At 33.8% G+C, this 13,665-nt stretch overlaps 1 protein-coding gene across 1 annotated transcript in view; it reads left to right on the top strand.

Moving 5' to 3' along the window:
• The first annotated feature begins 228 nt into the window (after positions 1–228).
• Positions 229–13,665, top strand: part of LOC118735300 (adenylate kinase isoenzyme 5) — a 163,203-nt gene continuing 149,766 nt past the window's right edge. The window contains exon 1 of the mRNA XM_036464975.1: positions 229–984. Coding sequence (XP_036320868.1) covers positions 963–984 — 22 coding nt within the window. The 5' untranslated portion in view covers positions 229–962. The remainder of the gene's footprint in view (positions 985–13,665) is intronic.

A 13,665-nucleotide genomic window follows, 5' to 3' on the forward strand; every position in this document is an offset into this window, starting at 1 on the left:
TATACTTGTAAATATTGTTAATTTTTTACTTTAGTTAAATACAAACTTTTATGAAAAAAGGATCCTTTGATTAAAAAAAAATTGGCGCTATTAGTGTGTTAAAACGCTTTTTATAAGTTGTTGGTACTTTTGAAAATTAAAAGTTGGCAACACTGGTAATTGTTACATATATGCACGTCCATGTTCTGGAAGGACTGCAAGAACTGAGTAAGCCACGCGACCGGAAAGTTAAAAACTCAGTAATTTGCCATTGTGAAAATTCAGTTTGATTTCGACCGTAAAACATGTAAAACGTGCCACAAACTGAATACGCATCGCGCCTTGATGAAAATAGTCTGATAAATAAAGGAAGAAAGTGGAAAAACAAAGCAAAACAAATTTATTACCACCACTCAGTACAAAAATTAGAATTTGATTATCAGTTAAATCGTTTGTTAAACTGTGTGTTTGTGAATTAATGGAATGAAATATCATAAAGTGATTCAAACTTACATTATATGTGTACCAATGTTAAAGCATTACAGATTTTGAAAAAACATGAATACATTATATTTATACACATACATACATATGTACATATGTAAGTGAAAATTGTTTTTGTAAAGAATAAACTAGCAGTGGGCTAATGGAATAAATCGCTAAAGTGAAAATAGTTTTTAACTGTTGCTTACGATTCAACAGTCAGCTTGAAAATGTTTTACCAAATTATAACTTTAAATGAAATTGAAACGCTTTCGCTTATCAACCGATATTTTAATGCGTAATTGTAGTGCGAGTGCTAATTTTAAAACTTAGAGCACAAGTATAACTCCTAGCTTATAGCGTTATAAAGGAACCTGTGACAAAGTGCCAGTGACAATATATTTCTCCCCATCGTTTTTTCTTTACGTTCGCCCAAGCAAGAGTATCCGCCAATCAACGAAAATAGCGCCGATTCCGCTAAACTGGCTACCGAATGGATAATGGGTATTTGTTTAGACACAGGTACGCTTAGACCTCAAAACATACCAAAGGGTTCCTTGTAAAATTTTTTCCTTTTATATAGCAGGTATATGCGCGCTTTTAAATGCGCGCAAAGAATTGTATATGTATTATGTATGTTAGCTATTAATTTTATTGTTGGTCGAGCTTGCTGATTGCTGTAATTGCGCCGCCAATACAAATGGTCATATGCATTTACATACATACTTACATGTGTACACATATACTTTCTATACAATGACTTGTTATTTTCATTCGCATATTACTTACCTTTTTTCAGAGGCATGTTCTTAAAATGGTACGATTTATAATCGGTATGGGTTATAAAATATTTTTAAATTTCTCTTATAAGAGGATTAAGTATGTAAATACATAATATTTAATAGTAATAGAGTGACGCTTACCCAATACATTAGTGTTTGGCCGAGCTTTTCCACCGATTTGCGACGGGCGCCTTGATGTCAAACCAGGGGTCGGGACCTACAGTATTACGCCTACTCCGAATGGCGATTGTATTTTTATGAGAAGCCAGTTTTTCATGACAGAATAGACTCAGAGGTATGCCATTGCCTGCCGACCGCTATTAGAAAAAAACATTTCCTTTTTTTTTGATGTTGGGCGGAAACCGGGTTCGACCCCACACATACATACATATGTATGTATTACATACGCAAGAGGAAGTCGATATTTCCCAGTAGCGTAAATGATCCGAGTGACATAGTCACATTTGTACATACATACTAGGAATGTTAATCCCGGGATCCCGGATTTTTTTAAGGTGTCGAAAATCCCGGGATTCTTGCCAAGTGATCCCGCGATTTTCGGGATTTGTAATTTGCACTGATGGCAATAATAGAAACTCCTTTTCTTGACCAGAATTGGTTAGATTTCTTTTTTTATTTAAGAATTAATATATTTTTATAAATGTGTAGCTCATTACACATATAACACCGCGCAATAGTAAATTTTAAACATAAATATCAATATATTCGCAAAACTATGGGCCAAATATAGTAAAATTGCGTTTTTAGTTTTTCACTCTGACGTCAGTAATTCAAAAATGATTTAAAAAATTCAGAGAAATGTGTTTAGAGAAAAAATATGGGTATAAAATTAATGAGGAAATCCTGTAGAATTTAAACAGATTCAAGTTTCTGGCAGTGATCGGACTTCTACCCCATTATGGTAGATCTGCCACTTTTTTAAGAATCGACCACATCTACCTCACAAGAACTGAAATCTACCACATATTCGCGTTTTTGAGTACCTAGTTTTATTTTTGCTCGACATAATTTTCTTAATTTTAAGAGCGAAAATTGTCCAACACTAATCACTACCTATATGGTAACAAGAATGATGTAATACAAGATTCCGCATTCCCGGCGGCGATGAAATTTCTCAATTAAAAGTAAATAAAGCCGTATAGGAGGATAAAATAAACTGTAAAATAGTAAATTTTCTCAATAATAAATTTTTCGACATAAAACGTGGTTTCATTATGTTAAATTTTAAAATATATGATTTATAAAAAGAATTAATAGCGAAAATTAAAAAAACGGCGATTTTTGAGAAAGTATTAGCAAATTTCAGTGCATCTAAAGTTTCTGAGGCGTTGTTTACATTTACTTGAGAATTGTCAAAATCGGCAAATCCCAAGCAGCGGTTTCTGTAACGTGCCACATTTGTTCGCTACATCAAGATGTGATAAAATGAAACGCTGGCAGCACTCCGCAAGGTTGCAAAAAAACTTATGTTCGAAAAATGTCTTGATACGACGCTTTACACTGTCAAGGAAAAAAATTGCCAAAACTCAATGCAATTTTTAACAACTTCAATCTTGCACTTTTTTATACTAAAATATAAAAAATACTCCAATGAATTCGTATGTTTGGATAAATTTTTGCATAGAAACTATGTCCTTAGTTTTGAAGCCAACTTAAAATCAAATCCAAAAGCATTTTGGCATTTCGTTAATTCGAAAAAATCTTGTTCCAGCATTCCGTCGGCACTTTTTATGGATGACAATGCTGCTAATACTACTACAGAAGCCGCTAATTTATTCGCTGAATTTTTTAAGTCCAATTTCACAACAGATTCCAATAGCGATGAGAACGTTTCTTTCGATATTCAACAGTCTCTTGAATTTGGCAAATTAACACTTACTTCTGAGGACGTGCTTAGTGGCATTGCTCGGCTTAAACCCTCCTCACAAACTGACGATGATGGTTTGTCTGCACTTTTGTTTAAACAGTGTGAATCTTTAGTGTATCCATTATTGGAAATTTTTAATAAATCCTTATCGTCGGGCACTTTTGTAGACAACTGGAAATTAGCGTTCATTACTCCCATTTTTAAAAGTGGTAACAAAAACGATATCAGCAACTACAGACCCATTTCAAAGCTTTCTGCCACGTCAAAACTTTTTGAGTGCATTGTCCAAGACAAACTTTTATCTGCTGCTAAGAATTCAATATGTCCGCAGCAGCGTGGCTTTATACCGGGTGTGTAGCAGTGTTTTCAGATGACTGCATAACTGCTTTCTAATCAGCGCTTGAGGTTGACACGGTCTATACTGATTTTTCTAAGGCTTTCGATAGGGTGTCCCATAGTATCCTGTTAAAAAAATTAGCCTGCATCGGTTTCCACTCAGTTTTCCTGAGCTGGATTTCATCGTACTTATACAATCGTCGTTGCATGGTTGTTTTCGACAATGTTAGGTCTCTGCCTTTTGTTGCACGCTCAGGAGTCCCGCAAGGTAGCATCCTGGGTCCATTGCTTTTTGCCTTGTTTATTAACGATATCTGCACATGTTTCTCCTCGTCAAAGTTTCTGCTTTACGCGGATGATCTTAAGATTTATTCTCCGATCAGTAACTCTCTCGATTCTCAATTTATGCAAAACGATATCGATACTGTTAGCAATTGGTGCATAAAAAATCGTCTTTCGTTGAATACATATAAATGCTTTTACGTTACCTATGCTAAACATTGTAATATTATTCAGAGCTCTTATCATATTTCCATGTCGCCACTACAGCGTTTAAATGAAATTAAGGACCTTGGAGTAATTTTTGACTCAATTTATATAATAAATTTTATTATTACAAAATCGTATTCCATGCTTGCTTTTGTAAGGCGCCATGGTAAGGAATTCACCGACCCGTATACACTGAAACTTTTGTATATGGCTTTTGTACGCTCCAGGCTTGAATACGCGTCCTTTATCTGGTCTCCTTATTATGCGTGTCATATTGCTAGGATTGAGCGGATCCAAAAAATTTTCTTACGGTTTGCGCTACATAACTTACGCTTTTCGGACCCTATCCCTTCCTATGAATCGAGATGCCTGTTCATAAACTTAAAATCCTTGCAAAGTAGGAGAATAATCCTTTCTTTATCTTTTGTTTTCGATCTAGTCTGTGGTGTTGTAGACTGTCCCGTACTCCTTGAGAGGATTTTCTTTAATATACCTGCCAGACCTCTACGCTCAGAGTTTTTCCATGTTGGTATTTTTAGGGCTCTATATGGACGAAATGCTCCCGTCACTAGAGCCTTTATTGAATTCAACAGAATTTATAAATATGTTGATATCGATTTTTCAACTTCAAAAAATCGCTTTAGGAATTCTCAGAATCTTTTTTATAAGTAGTTTTATTTTTTCTTATTATGTATTAATAATGTCAAACTATTTTCTACTTAGCCTATAAGAATTTTTATTGTATTCATTGGCTAAATAAATAAATAAATAAATAAATAAAATTAGTTTTTTAGAGTCTAATTAAAAAGTTTGCAATTTAGGTGAAACCTTACAGAATTTCTTTAATTTTTGCACAAAGTTTGATCCAAAACCTGAGATCTACCACATTTTTTTGAAATTTATCACATTTTTTTCCAGATTCTACCACACAGAATTTTTTTAAGTCTGTTCACAGGTTTCTAGTACAGAAGGGCTGGTAAATATTGAAAATATCATTTTAAAATTCTATCCTTGTAATTTCGCAATATTTGTTTTTGAAAAAATTATATGTTAAGGGCTTATATAAACTCGATAACAGAATCTCGTTTTTCAGACTTTGTCAGCTTAAAAATTACCTATTCGTCCTTGTGAATTCAAAAAATTTAAATTTTTTAAATTAAAAAAAAATTCCTATTGCATTTGTTACCCATATTTTTATTCTACATTGCATTGAATTTTTTTAATAATTTTTGGAATTAATCATATCTTTGAAATTACAAATTCCTTCAAAAGAAATCCTGTGGTCAGAGAGAAAAAATAAAAACGCCTCTTTAAATAAAAAAGTAGGTTTCAAACCCATTTATTTAGTATTTATTTCATGGTAGGAGAGCTTTTCAAACAATATAGAAGCAATTTTTTCGATTCAAGTTGTTGAAAAGTAATGAATATCTAAATCACGGGACTAATCCCGGGATCCCGGGATTTTGTCAACGCCATCTCGAAAATCCCGGGATCGGAAAAAGCCGAAAAATTAACATCCCTAATACATAAGTACATATGTATGTATAAAGAACAATAGCTTTGATGACGATGTTATACAGGTGTGCTCTTTCAAAAACTGTCAAAGGTCTATAATAGACAGTGGGCCGTATGAATAAAAACTAAGCAATTGCCTTTTCATAAAATTTCAGACATTTTACACGATTTATTCAAGAAATTTAACTAAAAGATCTGCAAATTTAATAAAAAGCAATTGCTTAGTTTTTATTCATATGGACGAATGTCTCGTAGGGATCGCCTATAGGTACGGCGACCAGATATCTGTGGCCTAAAATTGGGACATTTCTAAAGAATCGAGTCCGAACCTACAATATTGTTTTTAGAATAAAAAGACATAACATCTTTTAATACAGTTTTATTTAAAACCAAACAATGAGAACAAACTTGAAAAATGATCGCAAAAATGTATACACACAATAAATATGTACCATGGCGAGAATGTAAATAGCGAAAAGACATTTTACCAAGTTTTGACTAATTTTCTTTGTTTAAAAAATGTTTAATATTTTTTTATGAAAATATAACTTACTATCTAAAAAAAATGTAAATCAAAATTTCAAACTTTGCGAAACATTTATAAAAATTCGACGAATTTCAACAAATGTGGATCAAAATTTTAAATATTTTAATCAGATTTTCTAAAATTTTTTTGAGTATGCAATTTTGTAGCCCATTAAATTGTTGTATAGAAAAGTGCAAAATTGAAGTAGCTCGGTCTTGCCGTTGATTTTCCGAAAGTATGTTCAACTATTTTTTTGTATAGAGAAAATGAGCAACATCTTCCACAAAAGAAATTACCAAAAAATCTACGGTAAGTGCAAGCTACTTAAAATTTGCACTTTGAATTAAATGGGCTACAAAGCTGCATACTTAAAGCATAAACAGACGACACCGTTGATCCGGATCAACTCGGGAATTAGCTGCGGTTGTAAACTTGTATGACTAGACCTCTTTGAAACGTACACTGAGATCATTGGCTCACAATTTAGGGTTCAGCTTAGTTGTATCTATTACAAGATGCAAAAAATCGATTTCGAAAAAAATCAGTTCACTTTTCATAACCATGAACTGTTTTCTGCTTGACGAAATTAATTTGCTTTAGGGTTTGTTGGCACTTTCTAATTTTTAAAGGCGGGGAAACACATCAATTTAGTGCAGGGGTTCTTAAACTTTTAAGATGATTTAACTCTTACTAAACACCTTTCATTTTATGGAACCCCACATCAATATACTAAAAACAAAGGCAGTGCAATTTAAATATGAATAAAGACTTTTACTAGAAATAGTATACATTCTTTAAATTTTAATGTGAAGAATCAAATTGTTTCACTGTTATTAGTTATTGTATAAGGTCGACCTGAATTGTTTCTTTGTATAAGTGTAAGCTGGAAACCCTGTTGACAGAGTGCGTTGTGACTGAAGGAAGCAACGTCATGATATTTACTCTTAAAACTAACCCAAAACTCTTTCAGAGACACAGATTCAAATGTGTGTTTCAATGTCGAAGTACTCTGAAAATCTATGAATGCTTGGTAAATGAATTTTGTACCAAACCGATATTACTAGTACCATCCGAAAAATAGTGTGACAAATATTTCAGGTGATGTACCAAGTGCCCAGTTATGACATTTCACCAAGGAATGAAACCGAAACCCAAACCGAAACCGTAACTGTTTAAAACCGTTTCGTTTTTCAAAACCGAAACCGAAACCGTAACCGTTATCTTAACCTGAAAAGGAACGATACCGAAACCATTTCAATCACAGGTTTCAATCGGTTTCCAGAAATTTACAAAAATAATAAATCAAAATTTCTTTGAAATAAATGATTTATTTAACCAAAATCAGCAATATTTTGCTAAAATTCTTGTTAAGTAGTAAATAAGTATGTCAAGGTAACTTTTCGCAAAAAGCTACTAAAATGGTGCCTAATAAATTAAATCTCCGATCTGGCATCGGTTATTTGGAAGAAGTCATTTTGATTTTCATTTTCACGTGTATAGTTGTAAAGGACACAGAAATGAAGGGGTTTCATTATTATGTAGTAAATATATGACGAAAATAACAATTATATTTTAGTTTTCATACACCTTTAGTTTTACAGCAAAAAGGAAACATTTGAGTGAATCTGGTGATGACGTTGTTGCTGTGTATCTGTGTAGTTTTCAGCGAAAACTGGTTTTCGTTTGACAGATTTTACATGGACGAAAACACAAGTTTTAGGTCGAAAACCAGTTTTAGCAACGAAAACATGTTTCCGATGTTGGTCAGAACATGGTATAAGTGAAAAAAACAAGAACAACGTGAATCAGCTGTTTCTCGACTTGTGGGCACGAAATGTGGTTTTTGCGTTCCCGTACTTTTGGACTTTGTTCCATTTTTGAAAAAAAAAATGTTTCTCTTATTCTCTAATTACCAAATCCGGTCCGGATTGTTAGGGAAAGAACCTAGTGTTGATATTATCAGTGAACTGTAATTTTCAATTTTCTTTCTTCAACCTTTAAGACATTGTGATTTAAATAATATCAACAAAATTTCTGTGAAAAACCGAAACCGGAACGAAACCGAAACCAAAACCGAAATAAATTTTGAAGAACGAAACCAAAACCGAAACCGAAACACTTGGCAAAACCGAAACCCAAACCGGAACGTTATTTTGAATCGGTTTCATTCCTTGCATTTCACATTTCATTTGGCAATCCATCGCGTTCCTTGTAGAAAATTGTATATAACCCTTTGGCTACAGTGGCCAACAACGCATACCGGTTAGAAAATATATGTAGGTACGGCAATCATACCAACTACGAGTACATACATATGTATGTATCAGGGATGTTGCGAATGTGGAATTTTAGACGTCCGCGGATGCGAATGCGGATGCGGATGTTTAAACGCTACATCCGCGGATGCGGATGCGAATGCGGATGTCAAGTTTTTTATACCCGAGCGCATTTGTGCACAAGGGTATTATAAATTTGTTCACATAACGGTTGTTTGTAACAGCCAAAACGAATCGAGATAGATATAGACAAATATGTACATAAATGATCAGAATGAAAGGATAATCGATGAGAGGAAATCGATTAAGCGGTGACTGTCTGTCCGTCCGTCTGTGCACACTATAAATCGAGCACAAATTGAGATATCTTAACAAAACTTGGTATGTGTACTTTTTTTGAGCGCTGGACGAATGGTATTGAAAATGGGCAAAATCGGAAGATAACCACGCCCACCTCCCATATAAAGATAATTTTTAGAAATACGAAAACTGCCATATTTTAGTAACTACTGAAGCTTATTCACTCAAAACTACTATTCAACGGTAATTTAGAGAAATACGAAAGCTTCTATAAATCAGTAAATACTGAAGCTAATTTATTCAAAATTGATTTTTGTAATAATTCTTTAGCAAAAAAATAGGCTTATAATAAAAGGTTGGAAAATGGGCGTGACCCCGCCCACTTATAACCACATATGTGTATCTGGGTAACCGCTCGATCAATGTGTAACAAACTCGGTATGATTGTTGTGGTTGCCACATAAAGGCAAAACGTTGAAAGTTTTGAAATCTGACTAAAATTGCGCCCACTTTTATATAACGGTAAATTTCAGAAATGTTTCAAACTTTAATATTTCGAAATTTAAGGAAGAAAATTTTACTTAAAATTGATACTAACAACAATCCCTTGAAAAGAAGTAACATTAATATGGAATTTTGGAAAATGGGTGTGGTGCCGCCCGCATATATCTATATAAGTTTATCTCATCGAAGATGTTTGAAATAGACGTAAAACCACCTCTGCTTACCATGTAGCGGTAGTTTTCGGAAATGTGGGAAAACTATATTGAAGACTTGCGCCGAGTATTTAATGTTCGCCTCCGCCCGAACTTAGTCATTTTTGCATGTTAAGAAATAATTTAGGTAAGTAAATTAGGTGATTTAGTTAAATAGAAATGGAAAGGTTAGTAATTTTTAATAATGTTTTTTTAGTATTTGAATTAAAAAATTGGAACATTGTATTCAACAAAAAGTTTTTAAAGGATCGTAAATCAAACCTGCGCCGCTAAATAACTACTCGCCCGAGGCGACAAACTTGAAAAACTTGAAGCTTGACAAAATTTTAAATTCTTTTCAATTGACGCTGCACCAGTTGAGAGGTATTTCAGTTATATTTAGTTTTTTTATTGCGGTGCAATAATTCTTCATTGAGTATTGCATCGGGCTGCAAATGTCGGATGTATCCTCCGACTTCCATCTTCACAATCTTGTATCATGGCAAGATCGTTGTTTAAATACCGTTGTTTTCCAAAGAATTCTTCATTATCATTCTTTTGGTTGTTTCTGAATTTGGAGAACCTGTAATTCAACAGCGTTTTTCGATTTTAGTTTTTGTAATTCATTTTTAACCCTTTCTTCCGTGACTGAAATAGCTTTTAAGCAGAAATAATTTGTATTTTTTTATCATTTAATACTAAAGAAATTCATATACCAGACCCAAGGTTTGTTCTATGGCAATTAATTAACATTTTTTATTGAAATATTTTTCAATGGGTTGCTTTGCTCGGTTAGACATTTCCTTCATTTGGTACCAAACTTGTTTAATTTGGATAAGCGGTTTCTTTATTATCCTGAAAAGACTTTTAATTGGGAATAAAAAATATTTGGCCAAGTTTAACTGGTAAAAAAAACTGTTATTTTCGGTTCCTTCAATATTCGCATTCGCAAAAGATCCGCATCGATTATTGCGAAAGCGAAAGCGAATGCGAATGTTAAAATTAATGCGGAAGCTCCGCGGTTGCGAATGCGAATGCGAATATTCGCAACAACCCTGGTATGTATCAGGGGTGTTTCGAATGTCATATTTTTCTCATTCGCGAATGCGAATGCGAATAATAACAATTAAAATAGCTATAATCAACTTAAGTCATAGTTTTTATTACTTAAAAATTTTGTAAATTATTAGAACATTGAACGAGTGCGAGCTGCATTTTTTTGTAAGCGAGCGACAAAAGAACGCTCAACTCGGGTAAAATTTCCTTTTAGCTACTTAAGCAACCCTGCTGGTAGCTGGCAACATGTGATTAGTTCAACGGGATTTAGACACAAAAAACAATAGAAATTAGTAATTATGCGAGGTATTTGCGTAATATACATACTTATTTAAAATATAACTCAAGTATATACGAAAACAAAAATTTCCCTCTCCACTTTCCCATTAACCATTAACAATAGAGCAGTTTTTTCACTTAACAACACTACTCTCCAGATCGCATAATTTATAACCGACCTGGCGGAACTCGGATAAATAGCCGAGTTTGTGTTGTTGCTTTGCGTGTATTTCGTCATTTAAGCGAGTGTTCTTTTGTAGCTCGGTTGCAAAAGAATGGGCCTAGTGTTTAAATCTAGTAGCCAAAGTTCAAAAGGGGCACATTATATTTCAAAAGAAGTATAATGCTGCCTTTTCTCCTATGAGGCGATTTTTTAGAGGCTCGTATATAAGGCCGGCTGCACTGAACAAATTGTTCACTTGGAACGCTGCGGGTTGAGCGCTCAAATATTTTCGGGCCAGATCTGTCAATTTGTCGTATTTTAGTTTAGTTTTCCACCAATCGAAAGGATTTCCACCGAGATAAGCTCGTTTTTCCTTAAGATAGGCCTTCAATTGAGCTTAATTTCACATTTTCTAATGTCTCCAGATTCTACCGACTCGCTTTCGCTGGAGAAATCTAAAATTATTTCTACGTTGCTTATAAGACTTTTAGCAATACTTGGTGAAGGCCCATCAACGTTGCTTGATATACTACTTAACCGTTTAGCGCCTGAAGATAAAACAGGGCTGCCAGACGTTTAGAGTCTAAAAGCCGTACACGGACAAAAAGTGGTGGGTTAAAAATCCGTACAAAATCCGTACGCTCAAATTTGTTTGGCGAGCAAAAAAACAAAATCGTTGGTACTTAGGTGAACACAGGAACCGTACTTTTAATAACATCAAATAAAGCAACACATATTTCCACTAGTCCTATTTGTTTATTGCTTCACAGACAACCTTATTATTTTTCTGACTAGAACTTTTTAACAAGCAGTGTGTTCTTCATTTATGTACATGTAACAAAACTTTTCATTCAGGTTGTCGACCCTACCGAGTAACAGTTTAATGTTTGAAGCGACGGTTAAAGTTGAAAAATAAGGAAAATTAGAGTTTTTTTTTAATTTTACGCGACAAAAACTCGCAACAATCGAAGACTACCACTAGATTGTTATACATAATTTTAAAGGCCTATAAATCCTCTTCTCATGTTTGATTTTTAAAATCGGGTGAAAAATAGTCAAGCTGTTAATAGATAAGTCCCGCCACTGTCTCAAATATATTATATTATACTTGAATAATCTAGTACTTTAATTTTTATCGGTAAATTCGAGTTCGATAATTGTGCCAATTGATTTGCCAATTGTACTTTAGTTAGTTCGTGCATAAGTAGGTCAAAAGCAATTAATCAAGATCTCGTCATACATATGTACATACATTTACATATTGAAGCTATGGCATATTTACCACATTTTCGAAGTTATAGTGGTTTACAAATAGCTGCCCATAAGTTGAATGAAATATAAACAGCGTAGTAAAAATAGGATAAAGCATAGTCGGGCAGAAAATTTTAAAATTTTTGAAAAATCGTAGCAAAGCTCACAACAACATCACTGTAGCTCTCTTTGGCTCAGTTACAACAAACACAGCAAACCAATCCAAACAAGCGTTAGGTTTGTTCCACACGAGCCCGCGGGTGCCCAAAACAGTCCAGAAAGCGTTCACCACGCAATAAAAATGGGTAACAGAGAGCGAATACTTTCCACCTTTGGATCGTAGATGTCTTCTTCTTCGTGCCCGAAATAGCCTGGACTCTTTTTCGGGTAGAAATGTGCAAATTCAAATTGTCTAACAGCTGTTGTTTGTTTACATCCTAGAGCAAATTTTGTAAAACACAAAATTGGCAAATACCACTAATGGTCTGTATGCAGCTCTCAAGAAAAGCAGAAACTCCATATAAAATGACGTACAAGAAACTGCTAAGAAATTTTCTTGAGTCAAATTTCCTTACGCAGTTCTTAAGAATTTTGCTACTCCTTCTACTACGGTTTTCTAAAGTTTTTTGTAAAAAAAGAGCACAAGGCAACCCATGTTTGCAACAGAAATATATGCCCGTTCCATTATTTCTTGAGGAAAGAGTGAGGCAACAGGCTGTCACAGGCTGTGAAGTATCAGATGCAGCGTTGCCAGGTTGACGTTTTTAACGTCATTTGGACGTTTTTTGTATCCTGTTGACGTTTGGACGTTTTTTGTGTAAAAAATGACGTTTTTTAACTTCCCAGTAATTTTTCTCTGTTACTAAATCTTGTAAGTAGAACTGATTTTGAATTATTTTCTTAATAAATCTTTACAATCTTTGTGTTTTGCAGCAGCTGCTTCAAAAGATATTTATTCTTTAGACGCAGATGACTTAAATATGATGCATACCAAGCGTACGCGCATTTTTTTGGAGTCTTGGACTAAAGATCCCGTGTTCAGAGGCTGGTTGTGTAAACACTTGAGGTTACGAGGCTTATTGTAATGTTTGCAATTGCACATTAAAAGCCAAATCAGGAAGAGCTGATCTCTTGCACGTACGCTCGCAAAAGCATCAAAAAGTCAGAAAAAAGTAGGCGGCTATTTTAAGACTTCATTGAAAATCTAAAGAACACAAAAAAGGCTAAAATATTGCTATGCTCCTTCTTAGCAGAACGTAATTTAGCATTTTCGACAACCGACCCCCTTACCAATTGCATACAATAAAAAAAAGTATATATTAAAAATCAACGCGATTATTTAGCTTCTTTAAAAATGCACTTTATTGACCTGAAATTTAATGGGCTATCAAACTGCATACTCAAAAAAAAATAATCGAAATAAAAAGTTGAAAATCTAGCTGAAGCTTTGCAGATTTTTTATAATTTTTGCACAAAGTTTGAAATATGTATTTATATTTTGTTTGTTATATAATGAGCTTGGCTTTAATGGAAAAATAATAAACATTAAATAAACAATAGAGAAATAGCCAAAATCGATCAAAATGGTGATGACCAGGGAACGGATTTTATGGAAATTGCCTTTTTTTCTGCTAAAGAGATAGAGTA

The sequence above is a fragment of the Rhagoletis pomonella genome, unplaced genomic scaffold, assembly GCF_013731165.1.
Source record: "Rhagoletis pomonella isolate Grant_MI unplaced genomic scaffold, Rhpom_1.0 Rhpom_scaffold_00003, whole genome shotgun sequence".
NCBI classification, from domain to species: Eukaryota; Metazoa; Arthropoda; class Insecta; order Diptera; family Tephritidae; genus Rhagoletis; species Rhagoletis pomonella.